The sequence below is a fragment of the Alosa sapidissima genome, chromosome 20 (assembly GCF_018492685.1).
Source record: "Alosa sapidissima isolate fAloSap1 chromosome 20, fAloSap1.pri, whole genome shotgun sequence".
Classification (NCBI taxonomy): domain Eukaryota; kingdom Metazoa; phylum Chordata; class Actinopteri; order Clupeiformes; family Clupeidae; genus Alosa; species Alosa sapidissima.
This window is the reverse complement of record NC_055976.1, coordinates 22774218-22792910: the sequence shown is the minus strand read 5'-3', so window position 1 is coordinate 22792910 and position 18693 is coordinate 22774218. Positions and strand designations below refer to the sequence as shown.

Here is an 18693-nt window from a genome sequence, read left to right as displayed (position 1 = left end):
GATGGATGAGATCAGACGACAGGCGCTATAGAGATCGCTAAGACATGTGACCAAATGGACGGCAACGTCATCAGAACGCAAAGAATTATGGGAATGTTTGGCTCGTTTACATGGGCTAGCATAACAGACCAGTGTTGTAGCATGAAAATAATTTAAAAAAAATAGCGTGATAACAGAATACAATCCTACAAAATGCAGCGGGCTAAAGAAAACATTGTCGGACCATACCGCCTTAAACTAAATCATAATGCAAAGACGAGGTATGACGAAAAAATAAAGGGAATCAAAGGACTGGATCCTTATGAGCATAGCGACTGGTCAGGGAACGTCAACCTGCTGCCCAACTTCCAGCACCCATATATATACAACTACATGATATTAAGTGTTAGTGCGTACACGCACGAAGTTTTCAGTAACTTCAAGTCGCTGCAGCAGGCCCAGGTCTTTTTTACAGATGGGTGGGTCCAGGACCTGGAGATGGTAAAAGTGGGGCAGAAAACTGTCGTCCGTTCAAAGGTAAGCTTATGCTAATGTTTTAAGCACCACACTCCTCGTTCTCACTCATCTAACTGCATGCAGTCAGAATTCAACAAACCAACGTAACTTACTAAGACAAACACATCATGCATATGTTAAATGGTAAATTGTGAAAAAAATTACTCGTTTACTGCTCTTAATAAAAGCGATTTCTAGTAAAACACTGTTGTTGGAGCTACTGGTGCATGAGCCTTTTGGCGGGTGTCTGACTGTATGATTATGATATTATGATAATGGGCTGCATTAAGATAGAGGGGAGGGATGAATAATGTAAAGGTGATGAATGGTTTACATGTGGGGGCTGGGGGCAGTGTGTTGAAGGGAGTGAGTTTACTGGTGTTGTGGACAAAACAGTGTAGTATGCAGGTAAGCCCATCCATCCCCAGCCCACTTTCAACCACATTGTACCCTGATTGGCTGCATGCATCAAATAGCTCTTGTGTCTTGCTAGTACTGCTTTGTATTTCTCTACAAGCTATTAATAATGATGTTATGGTCTTAGGTGAATCACTCCATGCGACTCAGCCAGAAGCCCCTACAGCCATGGGTCATACTTACAGCATGTGGGGAAGTGGAGAGCGCTCACTGCACTTGTATGGCTGGTGTGGCAGAGAAGTGCGCACATGTGGCAGCCCTCCTGTACAAGATCGATACAACTATGCGTCTGCGGGGAAATGTGACTCCAACAGATGTTGAAGCGTACTGGGTGATGCCCTCCAATATAACCAAAGTGCAGGGAGTGCCTGGCCATACTATTGACTTTACAACAAGCTCTGCCCGAAAAAAGGCACTTGATCGGTCAGTGTGTGGAGACACCAGCACAGCACCCAAGATCCGGACCCGCTCAGGTGGCACATGTTTACCGCAGAAGACACTTGCTGATTTAAAACTCCTCACAGAACTCATGCATGCACACAGGTCTGGACTGTGCTCTGTAATGGAGGAATTCTGCCACCTCTATGTTGACCCCATTCAGCCATGTGTCCTGCCCAAGTCACTGCTGCGTCTTCGCGACCCACAAATGGATGGCTGTGACTTGTCGGTCCTGCTTCAACACTGTGAGGGCCTGACACACCTTGTGGCAGTGACAGCCACAGAGGCAGCTGCACTGGAAAAGAACACAAGACAGCAGCACAAGTCTGACATATGGCACAGCACACGGGCTGGAAGGATAACCGCCTCCATCATACACGCTGTTGTCTCCACCTCCATAACCAGACCAGCAAAGTCAACTGTGCAAAAGGTGTGCTATCCACAGAAACCTTCACTGAGACAGACTGACAATGGCCCAGAGGCCATTAAATGGGGGAGAGAAAAAGAGGCTACGGCAAGGGTCTCCTACATCACACAGACGGAGCTGCGGCACAGGGACATGAAAGTGGAAGACTGTGGATTTATAATCAACCCTTCTTTCCCTGAAAACTCCTGACGCACTTGTGCATTGTGCATGTTGCGGGAAAGGATGTGTGGAGATTAAATGCCCTTTTAAGCACAAGGACCATAACATTCTACAGGCATGTACTGACAAGGAGTTTTGTCTGCAGTTCACAGAAGGAAGGATGGAGTTGAAGCAGACCCACAAGTACTACAAACAGGTACAAACTCAGATCTTTGTCACCGAGTCACAGTTCTGTGACTTTGTTGTTTGGACGACCAAAAGCCTTGCAACTGTGCGTGTCATGCCTGACGTAGAACTATGGGAGACACTTTTGCCAACAGCACAGACTTTTTTTTACAAGGTTGTCCTACCTGAGCTTGTAGCCCGTCACTACACTCAACCCCCACCCCCTGTGCCTTCAGCTGAGCTACCTGTGCCTCCAGCCGATTCCCAGCCCACAGACAAACCCAAAAAACGAGCACAGAAGAGCACAGTCAGAAAAACATTGGCCACATTACAGCCAGGTAAAACACCCAAGCACAAGGTTGTCCCACCAGCCCCTACCAGCACCCCCCCTTCAGCTGACCTACCTGTGCCTTCAGCTGACCTACCTGTGCCATTAGTTGATTCACAGCCCACAGACAAAAACAAAAAACGAGCACGAAAAAAGACAATCAAAACACCATTGGCCACACTGCAGCCAGGTAACACCCCCCAGCCCAAAAGAAGGGCATGTGAAAAGACTGTGTTGTGGTAACCTGACCTGTCATCCAGGTATGTTGTGAGCAGTGTCCCCCTTTTAATCTGCCTATGTCAACGGTGATCCTGTGTGTTCGAGTTTCATGCCAATAAATTATTGAATCTTGAATCTTGTGGTGCTTTTGCAGACAGCCTGAAGAGTTTGATGACATGGTTGCTTGTGATAATCAGAACTGTCCTATACAGTGGTTCAATTTAGGTTGCGTAGGACTCAGCAGCGCACCAGCCAGAGAAGAGTCATGGCAATGCGATGCTTGCACAAGTTGGTTGGTGGTTACTACTTTAAGTTATGCAATTGTGTTTGCAACCAAAGAACACTGAGCACAATTCTTTCTTAATACAGATAAAGGAGGCAGAATTCAATTCAGTCTTTGTGCATTTTATTTACAGAGATGGCTAAAAATCATTACATGTTTAGTGACATTACAAAATCTTTTGGAAAACAAAACATATTTATATATGTATATATATATTTACATGTGTACATATTTACATGTGCATATTTACATATTTACATTAGATGTGAGCATGGTGTATAATTCTAACATGACTGCTTCACAACAATACTTGGACACATATTGGTCAAAGCACAGCACACAACCACAATTTTATCCAACAAAGTCTTATCCTCCCCCTCACAAGGCACCACAAATCCAAGGCGTATTGTGTCATTTAATATGTTGAACTTAGAGCGCATACACCCTATCACTCGCTCCACGTGGATCCTAACATGAGCTAACTTCCTGGTCTCTTCCACATCTTTTGCATTAAGTTGGCTGTGGCCCCTGGTGAAGGCAGGTATTTTCAGTGTAGCGCCCACAAGGGCAACACTTTCTTTAATATCAAATCCACGGTCCGCTAACACAAGGTCTCCAGACGAGAGCTTCTGAAGAAAGCCACTGTTCTCAGTGATCTGCTTATCACTGGCACGCCCCCCCCACCCTTTGGAAATGAAAGAGATAGTACCTTGTGGTGTTATGCCGATGAGATATTTCATTGTGTACCTGCTTTTGTAGTTTGAATATGTCTGTGCCTTTTCACGTAAATTTTGTGCCCTTTCAATGAAAAGCTCAAAGCAGTCAATAATGACAGTAACACGATTCCCAAACATTTCTACATACTGATGTGGCATGCTTGCCTGTATACAATGTCGCTTTGGCCAGTACACCAAAGGACTGAGGTGTGCATGCAGTACATTGATGGTCTCAAAGAACAGATTGTATGCGGTATGTCGGCTAATGTCGAAGAGGTGTGCAACATGTTCGACAGGCAGATCAAGTCTTAAGCGCATAAGGGTCAGGAGGAGCATTTGAAAATGGGAGAGTTTTCTTTCTTTTGTTTTTGGTAGACTGGGAATGATTTGCATCAGCACACCCATCAACAGACTGAAAGATGGAAGGCCAGTGTAGTACTTCACCTTTAAATCATTGTTTTTGAGAAAATTCTCATCCAGGGCCTTTTTGGAGAGCTCTCCCTTCAGTTTTCGATTCTCCTCCTGCAAACGGATTATTTCTTTGGTTCTAAGGGCACACTTGGTGCACTTTTGCTGTTCATCTGCATTCCCCATTGGAGCACCAGCATCCCCTGATGTTTCAGTCTCCATATCTTCCTCTCTGCATGCATTGTCTGGGGCTGGTGGTAGGGGCTGAGTCTCTTGTCCTTCTATCTCAGCCACAGGTGCAGAGTAGTCTGATTGTAATAACAATAAGAAAAATAAATTGTCAATCTCTGTACTTGCCTGATGCCCAGGGCCCCGATTTGAAAATTCCATGTTTCTGCATCTGTGATCAGGGACCAGTTTAAAAGAAATCATTGATTCCACACATCAAGACATGGGATTTATGAATCTGGATTACTTTGATCCAAATGACAGTTTTGAAGAACGGCCCAGGGGTGTGACTTTCACACCATACTTTTGTTACTGATAGCTGCTGAGTATTTCAAGACTGTTACATTAGCATGCCAAATGCCTAATGACCTCCTAGAATGATTGGCCTTTGAGTCAGAAAAGCTACAACTCTGTGTGAAAGGTACTTACACTTAGGTTCAATCCGTTGTCTAGATAGAAACACCATTGGACATAAAATATATTGAATCTACTTGCGTCTGTTACCAATATTTACCTGGGAACAAATGTGCTGGTTCATTCAGCTCAGTCTCAGGACCGGTGTGGACAGTGCCCGGAGATGGGGGTGGATTCACGAGACCTTCCATCTCAGTTGCAGATGTAGTGTTGTCTGACAGTAACAATAAAAATAAATGTTGTCATATCACAACCACTATTCCAAAGGAATCCAGATTAGCTATACACAGGGGACAACATATATTGTATTATTTTAAGATTTACCTGGGTATAAAGGTGCAGCAATATCGAACTCAGCCTCAGGACCAGTGTGGGGGGGTTGCGGTTGTTGTGACCTCGTCGCTCTTCTCCTAAGCCGCTTGAACCGGTCTGTGTTAGTAACTTTGACCTCAGTATGGCCGAGGTACAGGGAAGGGGCCCAGTCAGGATCACACTCAATCATTTCATAAGCAGGTTTGCCTGCAAACAGTCACCAAATAAATTGCTATGTACCTACATGTACAACATTTAAAACTGATTAAGGTTAAGGTTACGTTTTACGCTAGCACATTGGAAAGCTAATTTTCTAGCCATTTCATGCTAGTTAACATTGGCCTAATGTCAAATCTAATGGTCTGGTTAAGTACAAAAAAACGCTGGTTAGCTTTACTCCACTTCTATCATGAGAACGACTATTACAGTTTATAACACAGCAGGTAGACGGCATCTTGAACACTTCCCAGCAATCAAGTCTGGCGCGTTTTCCTACTTGTTGTTTGTGCCGCGGATTCCAAAAATGCTTTGCGTTCACCACTGGGAATACGTCATGATGACGACACATTAGCGATCTTTATACTGGTTCCCAAGTTTTCCAGGCTAGCCTACTTTTTCCGGTTTTATAATGCGATTGTGATATCTACGATGATGGTGGTGACAGTGTTTTTTTCTTAAATAATATAAATTGTAGGCATACGTTTTTATGTAAACGGAAAAATAAAGCCTAATACATGTAATGTAGAGGAGATGTGTAGCATTCCAGAACCTTGTTGATGGAGGATAGCTAGATGGCCTACATCAAGAAACGGCAGGGAATACACAACTAGGCCTACATCAAATGACAATGAGCACAAAGGCGAAGTCTAAAAGGTTAAACCCATGTTTTATTACATCGTTTTGCAATCATTACAAGTGCACAGGTTTGGTTGGCTGGAAAACAAAAGCACATTTTCACCACTTACAAGGGGTGAGCACAACACTCACTGAGACTGTGCAGCCTAAAACAGATGGATGCACTGTGGGAGAGGACCACCTCTGTGTCTATGCAAAAAAAAAATCAGGTGAAGAAAACACTACCTGGTTTTAAAGAAACACCACATGAATGTATTTGTTTATATTTAACAATAAATAAATTCACTTCTGTTTTGCAGTGGTGTTTTACCTCTCTGGTCTCTGTTTCTGTCAACATATCCATTTACATTAATCTCATTAGCAAAGCCACCTTGAAGGCACAGGCATGTCAGTAGGTGTTACACGCTTAGGAAAATAAACCCCAAGGATAGTGCCAGGTCCAGGAGTCATATTGCTTTTGTGGTACCTTAGAACAGGTCGTCAAAACAGTAATGCATCAGAAGTGCATTGATATGAACATATGCTCATAAGCTAGACATTTGGCAGTACATTTGTTTCCTCGAGGGAAAATGCAGTATATATTTACTATGGACAATGTCACATCAATTTTTCAAGGCATCCCAAAACTGTGCCCTGGAAGAGGCCTGTTCTCCCCGTGGTTTCCTGCGTCACCAGAATCCGTCCGTCCAGACGAGGCCTCTGGACCAGAACCATCTCCCCTTCTGATAGGTTAATCTCAGCATCAGTCCTGGCAGAATAGCCAATAACTACTCTGTGTCTGAAGGTAAAAAAGGATGGTTATCACAAAAAAAGAAGCAATTAATAATCTCTTATTTTATCAGTTGAATCATGAACTGGCTAAACAGATTGACAAGCAATGTTGACACCCTAGATGTCTCACTAATTTCTTGTACATTATAGAACATGTTTAAGAAAATGTATATAAGAATGTGCACACAGGACATACATACATCCACTAACCTGCTTGGACTGTTAAGGCCAACAGATGACTTCAAACTGAATGGAGAGCCGTCTCCATAGGCGTGGTCCAGGCCGAAGCTCTTTTTCAGCGAGCTGGTCTTGATGTCTTTGAGCACAGAGCTGTTCCCATCTCGACCCAGAATGGCTGAAGGGTTCCACAGCTCCATGATAGGAGGGCTGGACTGGGACCCAGAGTACAGCTGCCTCCCAGAGCTCAGGGGGGTCGTCCATGACCCCAGCTGGGGTGTCTCCTCTGTCAGGAACCGCACCGTTTTCACAGGCTGAGGACAATAGAAAAATATGGTAATGCATCATAATCATACATGATTACAATATGATTACATGATATTGTGCATGATTACATCATACTGTAGTTTAATTATGATTACAACTTATAATCATAATTACCATATCAGACAACATGTGGCTATGTTTTAGACAACAATTATAATCTAAAAAAATGTTTATTTTAGTGTGTTTACAGTTCTAAAAAATAAAATATAATTTCACTGTATTAAGCTACTCTGATTTACATTGTTTAAAGTTAATGACCTCTACCTTGTCTGTGTTGTACTTGTTTGAGTCTGGCTTCACCAAGATGGAGTGGAGGGGCCCTGATGAGGCCTCTTTGTGGAAAGCGTCCCTGTACACTGTCTGGTAGCCTCCACCAGAGGGCGGTAGTGTGTCAGTGGTCCAGCACTGCTGCGGCCGCATGGGGTTGGAGAAGAGGCCGTTCCTCTTCCTGGGCAGCACAGGTGAGCGGCCATAGCTGTAAATCTGGCCCAGGTCCGTAGACGGAGGCTGGAGGCTTGGAGTCAGGTGGGATTGATGGTTTCCTCGCCGAACTGAACCTGAACAACAGAAAAGAGTTGAGGCTTCATTGCTTCCTCCAGAGGTAGAGAAAGATTTTTTCTCAGAGTTACATTCACTTTATTTGCCAATTGTTAGTCTGGAAGATTAAGGGGTGAGAATGTAACAGAATTCACATATCAACTTGAAGTTGACAGACAGATCATAATTCATAGGCATGGTTCTATAAATAACATTTCCAAAAGTGAGTCATTCATTTATATCTATTTACCTATTATTTATCAACAATATTTTGGTTTGGTTTTAGTTGAGGTTTTAAAGGGGTTTTTTTTTGGTTAAGCCCTATGTAAGATCTTAAATGTGTACCCTTCAAAACAAAAGATTTGTCACTTTCCATTAGCTATGCAATCAAACAAAAGGTGAAGAGGTGAAATTGCTAAACAGTGAGGTCAGAGCTTGGCTTGGCTAGTAATCATCACCTTATGACTGTGCGTCAGAGAGTTAGATTAGCTGTCCCCACCTTTGTGTGTGGAATGAAAGGCACGCCTCACAATCTCCCAGCTGTGCTTGGCCCCCGAGTGCGCGCTTCTCGACACTCCGTGAGATGACATCACCGGCTGGGTTGCCAGGGCGACCGTATGCCCCTGTCCAGCGGCTGCCGACATCATTCCGTTGGCGTTGTTGACCTGATCCAGGACCGCGCTCAGAGGCTTCTGGGCGCCATGCCTCTTTCCCGCCCCCGTGCTGACCGACGACGGGGTGGACTTGGACTCCACAAACCTCGCCGAAGTTCTAAAGGCATAAACAATCCGAAACTGTCGACCTGTCCCCACAGAATCTCACAACCACGGTCTACAAACACCATCTCTCTGCCAGGAAAAACATTGCATTCATTATCACATTCTAGAGGTCTCCAGATGGCACAGTGGTTAATTATTAAACCGCATTTCTAGGTTTCCTCATCATTTTTTTTTTGGCTTCAGAAATGTTGTTGTACTCGTGCTCATGCCTGGAGGGAGGCCTGTCCATCAGCTCTGTTCCTCTGACACAGGGGTCACCCAGGAGACTAAAGTGAAGCATCAGGCGCTAATGACTCACTCAGCAACCTCGCTGGCACTCGAGTCACTGACCTGAGGACGGGGGTGACGTAGTTGCTGGGCAGAATGCCCACTTTGCCCGACCGCAGCGAGAGCCCCTGCAGCCAGCCTTCCTTGAACTTGCCGTAGACGCCCACCATCTCACCTTTGCACAGCTCCAGCTCCTCGAAGCGCTGCGGCTTGTAGGAGTACAGCGCGGCGCACCTGCAGCGGACAGGAGAGAAACAGACGCGGCCGGACCGTCATATGGCGAAAAAAAGCTTATCAGGTGCGACTGCACTCACTAACATCCCGCTCCACACGAGCAGACGATGGTCTCAAACACACACACATACACACACACACACACACACACAGAAGCACACAGAGATACACACACACACACACACACACACACACAGAAGCACACAGAGATACACACACACACACACAGAAGCACACAGAGATACACACACACACACACACACACACACACATACAAAAGCACACAGATACACACACACACACACACACACAAAAGCACACACACACACACACACACACACGCAGAAGCACACAGATACACACACACACACACACACACACACACACACACACACGCAGAAGCACACAGAGATACACACACACACACACACAGAAGCACACACACACACACACACACACACACACACACAGAGAGGCCTGATGAGGCCTTCCATGAGACTGTATTTTTGCTTTGTTTTGTTTTTTGTCATCTTTGTTTCAAATGAAATGACTCAGTTACATAAAGCTTACGAAACACATTGTGCCCTGCATTTCAGCCACTTCACTTGGAGAGTGCCCTCCAAGAATAATAACACGCATAGATTCGCATACACACACACAGGAAAAGAGAGAGAGAGAGAGAGAGAAATGCATACGTTCACAATTGCACATACCACCAAAAAGCACCCCAGTCGAACATAAAATCCCATCTCGACTTAATCAGCCCACACAAGGATGCTTGACCGCACTCACACACCGCTAGAGAGAACACTGTTCTGTTCACACACACACACACACACACACACACACACACACACACACAGGCACGCACACAGTAACAGGTGGAAAGCTCTCCTTATTGCATGCAACATGCACAGCACACACAGGGGAGAGTACCCACACAACTGCACACACCAGAGAACAGCACAGACATGCACACACGGAATAAGATGAACATGTGCACACACACACACACACACACACACACACACACACACAGTGCACAAGGGAGGGAGAGAGAGAGAGAGACACACAGACACACACAGTACACAGAGAGGAGGAGAGAGAGAGAGAGGCGCACACACACACACACACAGTGCACAGGGGAGGGAGAGAGACACACACACACAGTACACAGAGAGGAGGAGAGAGAGAGAGAGAGAGACACACACATGCACGCGCGCGCACACGCACACACACACTTACACGCTGATGGAGAGCTGCTGAGTGGGTGACTGCTTGTCTGACAGGGATGTGTGGTCCTGCGGGTCCATCAGCGCCATGGTGACGGTCGAGGGAGTGTTCATCTTCCTGTCAGTCTGAGATGAAGCAGAAAAGCATTACACACACACACACACACACACACACAGCCCCCAACTCCACAGGCCAAACGGAGGACAGGAGCATTAATACACACACTGAGCCCCAACCCACCTCTAACCAAAAAAAGAGCAAGATGATTTTCTAACTGGGTTTTTTTTTTTTTGCTTGCTTTGCTAGGGTGTAGAAGCCTGGTGGAATCTGAACAGTCAGGCAGAGCAAGGCTAAGAGTATTGTAGATTATTACATGTGTCATGTGATTGTTACTTATGATTACTACATCTCTTTAAAATGAACACGTCTTATTCTTACACCCCCCCCCCCCAACATTCTAAATCAATTGTATGTTGTATGCACCATATTGCTATGTAGCATAGTAATGTTATACACCATTTGAAAGCTTTGATTCTTGGGAATCCAAAAATGGCAACTTTTCATGTACAATCTGTATAGTGCTTTACATTCTCAGATGAATCTTATTATGTCTCAATTAAATTGGATCCAAAATGCCCCCCTCCCCCTCCTCCGCTTTTGACCTCTGGCTGCAGTGTAGCTGCAGCACAAAGATGCAACATATTGGGTACTGAAATATTCACAAGAATCCATAGAAATTGAATCTTCATGTTGTATTATCCAATATCAGTTGTACAGATGTATAGTCTATCTTATACACACTCATTGAACCAACAAAGTAAATGCAAAAATAGAGACTTTTTTGTAATTATTTCATATTTTGTGTAGTCAGTCTATATCAGAACACCTGACATACAATCTAAATAGTCCACAAGAAACCTCAAAGTGTTAGCTTTCATTTGAGACCAGGATTATGCTTCTACACATAGGGGTTCATGTGCAGTAAGCATTTGATTGTCAGTATGCATTTTGGATAACCAAAAGTCCTATGGGGAGTTTCCATAGGCATTTTACAAAACGCATGACCATACCTTGGCAAATAATGGTCTAAAGCACTCATATTGTCATTCTATATTGATCTTCTTTTGCACACAGCTTCACAAGACCTGGTGCTAGGGATCAGTTGTGTTTCTAAGTGATATTAAGTGGTGACCTAGAGGGCTGAAATGTGGTCAGTTCAGATGCTTGAAATCCGGCAGAAAGAAAAAACTATATTCTAGCCTCTGTAACTCCGTGTCAGTACATCACACAGTTATTTTGACTGTTTCATACGAAAACTACAGGTTCTCAGCTTTCTATAGAGGTCAAACATTTGATGGTAGGCCCCAAAAGAGGTGGGAACAATACGCTCTGAAGCAGGCGCATAAATAGGCACAGTGCAATTTCAGGCAAAAACTTGAAAATTTGTATTGGAATTCATGTGGTTAACATGAGCACCTTAGATGCTGTTTGTTCACTCTGTCCCTATGTGTACGTTAGGTATTCCAGGGCTAAGAAACATGGGGAGGCACATTTACAGACACACTACTGAATCTAGATTATATAGATAACACATAAAACAATTACAGTTTTATACAGAGTGCAAATACTGGTCATTAGGTGAATAAGGCAAGTCCTTTATTTAGCATTTCCCCCAACTTGTACTAGCAGCAAATGCACTCCCATTAGTTTGCTTTATTAGTTCAGTTTAATAGTCACCCTTTCTGATAAGGCACATTTTTCCAGACATTCCACTACCCATTTGCTCTGTCCCTCTCTCCATCCTCCCCTTTATTCCTGACTCCCTCTCTCTCTTCGTCCTTTCTGTTTTTATCCCTCTCTCAATCTTTGTCTTATTCATCCCCATCTCACCCCCTCCCCTCTTCTCTCTCTCTCTCTCTCTCTCTCTCTCGTTTCTCACTCTATCCCTCTCCCCTCCCTTATGTAACCCAGAGTTAAGCATTTTTGGCAGGCTCCCACACCAAACAACCCCCCCCCCCCCCCCACACACACACACACACCCTACACACACCCCACACACTGTGTGATCAGCCCTGAGGTGTGGTTCCAAACTGTGAAGACGATGTGGGATAATGATGTACTGTATAATTACACCGCTATAAAGTCCTGCGTGACTCACAAGGGCTCTTTCTTCTCCTTCGCTCTCTCTCTCCTCATCCCTTTCCCTTTCTCTCTCTCTCTCTCTCTTTCTCTCTCTCTCTCTCTCTCTCTCTCTCTCTCTCTCTCTCTCTTTCTCTCTCTCTCTTTCTCTCTCTCTCTCTCTCTGTCTCTCTCTTTCTTTCTCTCTGTGTGCGCCTCAAATCTTATCACCGGTTGTGACTGATAATTACACCGTGGCAAGTGCTAAACTTATCAGGGGAAGTCACGCCACTGGTAATGGGGGAGCCTTGCTAATGCCAGAGGTGTTTCATTCAAGGCTGAGAAGCAATCTGTGAGCCGCCAACACCTGATATGCCACGCAAACCGCCACTAATACCAGATGCCCATTACCCCACGCGCCGGCAGTCGAAACAAACGCACCGTAAGGCAAGGCAAGGCATGGAAGTTTTATTTCTATTATTTTATTCTATTTCATTTTCTTTTGTACACAAGGCAACTCAATGTACAGTAGTGTCTGCACTGAACGCCACTGTGGTCGGCATCTTTCTCTGTCCCAGTTCAGGGCATCTCTGGACTCAGGTCAGCGGGGTTCCGTGGCTGAAGGAGGATGCCGGGGAGTGGAGTCCCAATGAGGCCTGTGCTGCTCAGCATGACCCCGTTATTTCAGTGTGTGTCATCACAGAGCGCCCTGTTTAAAAACGCTCTCAACCTGAAGTAAATAACTAAAAACGCACTTCTTATCTTGAATATAAGAGGCCAGTGTTGTGTGAATGTGTGTTTGTGCGTGTGGTGTGTGTGTGTGTGGTGTGTGTGTATGTGCGTGTGGTGTGTGTGCGTGTGCATGTGTGCACATATGAAGGTGTGTGTGGCAGTGTGGGGATAATATTTGTTTCTTCAACTGTGTAATTGCTTTATACTGTATGCAAGATTCAAAAGATGTGTCAGAAGATATCTTGTAGGGTGACATGCTGTGAGGGGTTTTACGTAACAGGAACTTGAAGAAAACTTTAAATTGGCCTCCCTGTCTTACGGAGATCACTTCGCAGTCAAAAGATGTCAAATGGAAAGCTGGGGCCTAACAGTGCTATCCCCACATGTAGTGCACTCACATTAACACCATCAAGTTAGCCTTTTCACTGAACTCTGCCATTGTCGCTGTTATTTTCCTGTTGTCAGTGAGGGGAGAGTGTTATTCTCCTTTTGTCGTTGCTCGAGGAGAGTGTTATTCTCCTGTCGTCAGTGAGAGTAACTGTTTCTGGCGAATGCAGCGCAAGCCCACCTGGCCTAAAGTCTCACCGTCAGACACCTGCTACATATGACATAGCCGTGCCGTGCCTGAACATTCACTGCTATCCCAGTGCAAAGCCGCCCTAAAAATTAAAAAAGCTGTCAGGTGAACCTGCTGCCCCAGTCTCGCAATATGACCCTGCAGACCCTTCCCCCTGGGTCAGGTGACCCTGTAGACCCTCCCCCCTGGGTCAGGTGACCCTGTAGACCCTCCCCCCTGGTTCAGATGACCCTGCAGACCCTTGCCTCGGTCTCGCAATATGAACCAAATTCCAGTATCTGCATTCGGGTCTGGTATATGATGGCCCTCTGCCTTGTATAAAAAATTGAAGAGAATAAATGTTTAAATCATGTGAGTGGACACACACAGACACACACACACACACAGACACACACACACGGGCAGCCGTGGCCCACTGGTTAGCACTCCGGACCTGTAACCTGTAACTGTAATTTAATTTTTAAATCATGTAAGTGGACACACACACACACACACAGAGGGATGGACGGACATGATCACAACATCCTCTTCTTCCCTACCAAGGGGGGGAGGCCCAGGTGCGTTTCTTGGCAACCTAGGTGGTGTCCTAGGGCGCCACCTGCAGGGGAGACTCATTTGGGCACCCCTCAAAAGTTTATGCATTTGGGGGTGCTGTCAAAATAAACGTGTTAAACATTCACAGAAGTATTTGCGGGGTGAATGCGATTTCGAAATTGTTTTTCAGAGGCTGCAGAAAGCTGAGCTTTACAGCAAGGGGGAAGACCATAGTTCCATTTGAACCTATAAGAGCTGTGGCATCCATTGGTAGCACTCTTGTATTTCACCTGAATGTGTTTGTGTCTTTTCGTCCCTCGGTGTCTTCTTTTTCATATTTGCATGGACTATTGTGTACCTAGCAACTGCCACTTAACATATAGGCCTGGGGTACTGTATTTATTTACTCAAATGAATTAGGGCTTTCAAGTTTTAAAATATGTTGTTATACTTTATGAATTATTATAAACTTTGTATGAAACGAATTCTTTGGTGATGACACATTATTAATCACACCAAAGTTTTTTTAAATAGTAAATAGGCCTCGTTTTGTGGTTTGGTTGATCTCACCTATAGGGCATCAGAATGGTCAAAAACACCACCAGTGCGGGCAATAATCTGATTTCAAAGCCAGATAGATAGATAGATAGATAGATAGATAGATAGATAGATAGATAGATAACAGGATACTTGCAGAACTTAAACCTCTGTAGCTGACATGCTAATTGCCTTCCAGGGAAGTCAGACTCAGAGAGAGAGAGAGGGAGGGGGTAGGGAGAGAGAAAGAACATCTCTTTTCTTAAGTGAAGAAACACAAGAAGCTCTTTGCCTTCTATTAATGGAACAGCTAGCTGATGTGCAACAGAAAAGAAAAAAAGAGGGAGAGGGGGAAGAAAAGAGCGAGAGAGAGAGAGAGAGGGAGAGAAGAGAGAGAGAGAGAGAGAGAGGCAAAAGGAAAGAGGGAGAGGGGGAAGAAAAGAGAGAGAGAGAGAGGCAAAAGGAAAGAGGGAGAGAGAGAGAGAGGCAAAAGGGAAGAGGGAGAGGGGGAAGAAAAGAGAGAGAGAGAGAGAGAGAGAGAGAGAGAGAGAGAGAGGCAAAAGGGAAGAGGGGCGAGGCGAAGGCAAAGTGAGAGGGAAAGCAGGGAGGAGAGGGGGAGAAAGTCAGTGCTCAGCCAAGAAGAATGAGCCTTTCAACAAGATAAGAGAGAGTGTGTTATGTAACTCCCCACTATGACTCACTATGTGCTGTGCAACAGGGCTCTCCAACAAGTACATCTACGCACCATTAAAAGGGGCAGATATGAAAGAGAAAACCAGCATTTATCCCAAACAGACACATAACACTACAACTAACAGCAGAGGCATTAAAATGTGATGACCATTGGTTAGTCACAGACACACCTTTGCTTCTGACTACAGTATGTGTCCTGAATGTTGTTAAGATGGAGAGGCTCTGTGTTGCAACAGATATCTCCAAAACAGCAACATTCAGCGTGCTCTTTCCATGTTAATAATCCAACACACATCCTCTGGTCAGACACAAACACTGCACGTAAGCTATCCCAGACATTTGTCTCACACTCTTTCACGAGCCCCATGTTCCCCCTGAAAAAAAACAATGCACCTCTCCTACCTGGCTAGATAACGAGGACACTGCACTGTCCTGTCCTGTTTGTGTCCGCTTTCCGATTCTGATCCCCTTTAAGTCCCCTATTATGTCCAGCACCCCATCCCCAAGTCCTGCATTCTTCTGAGGCACTATTAAATCACCCTAATAGTGGCCAGCCACGTACATCACGAGCACCAGTCCCTCCCACCCCCCCCAAAAAAAGACTTGGGAGTCCCTCCTCTGTGTTGCTGTGAGGGAGCAACAGAACATGCTTCCCACTCGGGTGTTTCAGCAAACAGCCCAACAGGTTTTGCCTGTGAGTCATCGACTCCTCCGCCGAGACGCTTTGTCTTTTGACATAATGCAAATAAGCATCAGACCCTTTCATTCCTCCCAGGAGGCACGAGTCAGAGGCAGCAGAGCTAATGGACATCGTGGGCGCTAACTGCGAGGGCAACGCGACAAACGATTCAGCAAAACAACCTGGCGGAAATGACTGAGCAGCTGTTTATAAACACCTACTTATACACCTTTTGCCAGCTACTACAAACACACACACATGCATGAATTCACACACACACACACACACACACACACACGCACAAAAGTACATTTTTTGTAGGGTGTGGATGCATTCACACACGTACACCAAAGCGAACATTCACTTTCAGAGGCAGTATCTGGAGACACACCCCTTCCAGAACAGCCATCTTACCTGACGCTGGCCTCTGTGAAGGCTGCTGGAGCGGCGGTGTTTGGACCCGTGGACCGCCCTGTGCAGCTTGGCAGGTGCCGAGACGAGGGTGGCGGCCGCGGCGGGGGCAGGGCCCGTTTTAGGGGCCAACGGCTGCTGGGCGTAGGCGGCAGCGCCGGTGCCCGCTGAAGGCCGGTTCAGGCTGTTGAGGAGGGTGGCACGGGAGGGCCCCGCAGCAGATGCTCTGCGCTGAGCCAACAGCGAGGCTTGGCGTTGGACGGACGCGCTGGTTGTCGCTCCACGTTCGTGCCCGTGCCCGTCACCGCCACCGCTTTTCCTCCGCCCAATCTGAGCCCACGAGTCCGCCGACGAGTATTCCTGCTCCCTCCGCCTCTCCAGGAGCCGGCTCGCCACGGAGTTGAGCTGCATAGCAAAAGGCCAAGAGAAAAAAAAGAAGAACAGGAAGATGAAAAGAGATATTTTAAGACGTCATATAAAGCACACCTAGCGGTCACGACGCGGTCGGCAGCAGGCACACACACACACACATGCTTGTCACACCTCTCCTGAGGCCATTATCTGCTACCTGATGGAGCCCAAAGTCTCCCCACCCCCTACCCTTTCTCTCCCTGGCACCAATCATCTGTCTGTCTGTCTGTCTGAATGTATGTCTGTGCCACACACCCTTAGCCCTTTAGCTGTGTCGGTTCGCTGCTAAATAAGCGGTGAGCCCAGCTGGTTGCTACGCAGCTCACAGACAGAGCCACGCACTGGTGGTGCCTGGGAGAGAGAAAGCAGTCGGGCAGGCAGGCAGGCAGGCAGGGATTGATGCTCTCTCTCTCTCTCTCTCGCCCCCTACAGTGATGCGAGGCTGTTGTGGCACTAAAGCAAAGACAGCATTACTGTGCCTTTACGCCTGGCTGCCCAGTATTGAGATGGCAGGCTCGATGAAGCCTGTACAGAGAGGAGAGAGAGAGAGAGAGAGAGATGGAGAGAAAGAGAAAAACAAGGGAGTGAGAGAGAGAGGAAGCAGAAAAAAGAGAGGCAAAAAAAGACAGAGATGGATGAAATAAAGACAGATAGTGAGAAAGCACTCAAGAGAGAAGAGAAAAAAGACTCTGAGAAGGATGAGGATGAAAGAGATATGGATAGAGACTAAGACTTTGAGTCAGAGAGAGAGAGAGAGAGAGAGAGAGAAAGAGAGAGATAGAGAGAGAGAAAGAGAAAATCAGAAAGAGACATTTAAAACCCATTTTATTGAACCATTGTATGGACTGGATCAAAAACACCTTAAAAAACTAACCCACCCACCCATCCACACCATTGCATAACCCCACATATGACCACATACATGCCAGGGTCCCATCAGCAATGGAGATTTATGTGAGAAAAGTCAGAGAGAGAGAGAGAGAGAGAGAGAGTGGTCTGAGAACAAGAAGCACTCTTTTATCTGACAAACACCAGATGGGAATCCAGAAGCGGAACAAGAATCAACAGTTCTCTCCTGGCGCGCACGTGGCTCCGTGCACACAGCCCTTACTTTGGGCTACAGTGGCCTCGTGCACACCCTTACTCTGGGCTACAGTGGCCTCGTGCACACCCTTACTCTGGGCTACAGTGGCCTCGTGCACACAGCCCTTACTCTGGGCTACAGTGGCCTCGTGCACACCCTTACTCTGGGCTACAGTGGCCTCGTGCACACAGCCCTTACTCTGGGCTACAGTGACCTCGTGCACACCCTTACTTGACACTACAGTGGCCTCGTGCACACCCTTACTCTGGGCTACAGTGGCCTCGTGCACACCCTTACTTGGTACAGTGGCCTCGTGCACACCCTTACTTGGTACAGTGGCCTCGTGCACACCCTTACTCTGGGCTACAGTGGCCTCGTGCACACCCTTACTTGGTACTACAGTGGCCTCGTGCACACCCTTACTTGGTACAGTGGCCTCGTGCACACCCTTACTCTGGGCTACAGTGGCCTCGTGCACACCCTTACTCTGGGCTACAGTGGCCTCGTGCACACCCTTACTTGGTACAGTGGCCTCGTGCACACCCTTACTTGGTACTACAGTGGCCTCGTGCACACCCTTACTTGGTACTACAGTGGCCTCGTGCACACCCTTACTTGGCACAGTGGCCTCGTGCACACCCTTACTTGGTACTACAGTGGCCTCATGCACGTGCACACAGCTTTACTCTGCGCCACAGTGGCAGGCAAGGGTGAAGATGTCAGTCATC

General features: G+C 46.3%; 3 protein-coding genes across 7 annotated transcripts in view; 1 reads left to right on the top strand and 2 right to left on the bottom strand.

Moving 5' to 3' along the window:
- The first annotated feature begins 25 nt into the window (after window positions 1-25).
- On the top strand, window positions 26-1966 carry LOC121695012. The gene is made up of 2 exons (XM_042075478.1): window positions 26-516; window positions 1040-1966. The coding sequence occupies exons 1-2, from the start codon at window positions 193-195 to the stop codon at window positions 1964-1966; spliced, it is 1251 nt and encodes a 416-aa protein (XP_041931412.1). The 5' UTR covers window positions 26-192.
- A 1066-nt stretch (window positions 1967-3032) lies between these two features.
- On the bottom strand, window positions 3033-5544 carry LOC121694251. Of its 2 annotated transcripts, none has more exons than XM_042074301.1 (3): window positions 5022-5544; window positions 4798-4911; window positions 3033-4363 (listed from the first exon to the last, which is right to left on the bottom strand). In XM_042074301.1, the coding sequence occupies exons 1-3, from the start codon at window positions 5197-5199 to the stop codon at window positions 3216-3218; spliced, it is 1440 nt and encodes a 479-aa protein (XP_041930235.1). In that variant the 5' UTR covers window positions 5200-5544; the 3' UTR covers window positions 3033-3215. The 2 variants fall into 2 exon arrangements, with proteins under 2 accessions (XP_041930235.1, XP_041930236.1); XM_042074302.1 differs by having other exon boundaries at window positions 4798-4914; window positions 5026-5099.
- Window positions 5545-5876: 332 nt separating this feature from the next.
- sh3rf2 (SH3 domain containing ring finger 2) overlaps window positions 5877-18693 on the bottom strand; it is a 17374-nt gene continuing 4557 nt past the window's right edge. For 3 of the 4 annotated variants that reach the window (XM_042074852.1, XM_042074849.1, XM_042074850.1), the window contains exons 4-10: window positions 16474-16875; window positions 10202-10314; window positions 8786-8956; window positions 8176-8447; window positions 7404-7696; window positions 6846-7126; window positions 5877-6642 (exon numbers count right to left, since the gene is read on the bottom strand). In XM_042074852.1, the coding sequence (XP_041930786.1) occupies window positions 6462-6642; window positions 6846-7126; window positions 7404-7696; window positions 8176-8447; window positions 8786-8956; window positions 10202-10314; window positions 16474-16875 (1713 nt within the window). In that variant the 3' untranslated portion in view covers window positions 5877-6461. Of the gene's footprint in view, window positions 6643-6835; window positions 7127-7403; window positions 7697-8175; window positions 8448-8785; window positions 8957-10201; window positions 10315-16473; window positions 16876-18693 lie in introns of all 4 variants that reach the window. The other variant, XM_042074851.1, reaches the window with a different exon arrangement.

Excerpts from the sequence above, each read along its gene's own strand:
- LOC121695012 (XM_042075478.1), top strand. The coding sequence starts at position 193 with ATGCAGCGGGCTAAAGAAAACATTGTCGGACCATACCGCCTTAAACTA. Across the intron at positions 517-1,039 it reads AAACTGTCGTCCGTTCAAAG|GTGAATCACTCCATGCGACT; the intron begins GTAAGCTTATGC and ends TTATGGTCTTAG.
- LOC121694251 (XM_042074301.1), bottom strand. The coding sequence starts at position 5,199 with ATGATTGAGTGTGATCCTGACTGGGCCCCTTCCCTGTACCTCGGCCAT. Across the intron at positions 4,912-5,021 it reads TGCTGCACCTTTATACCCAG|ACAACACTACATCTGCAACT; the intron begins GTAAATCTTAAA and ends TGTTACTGTCAG. Across the intron at positions 4,364-4,797 it reads ACCAGCACATTTGTTCCCAG|ACTACTCTGCACCTGTGGCT; the intron begins GTAAATATTGGT and ends TATTACAATCAG.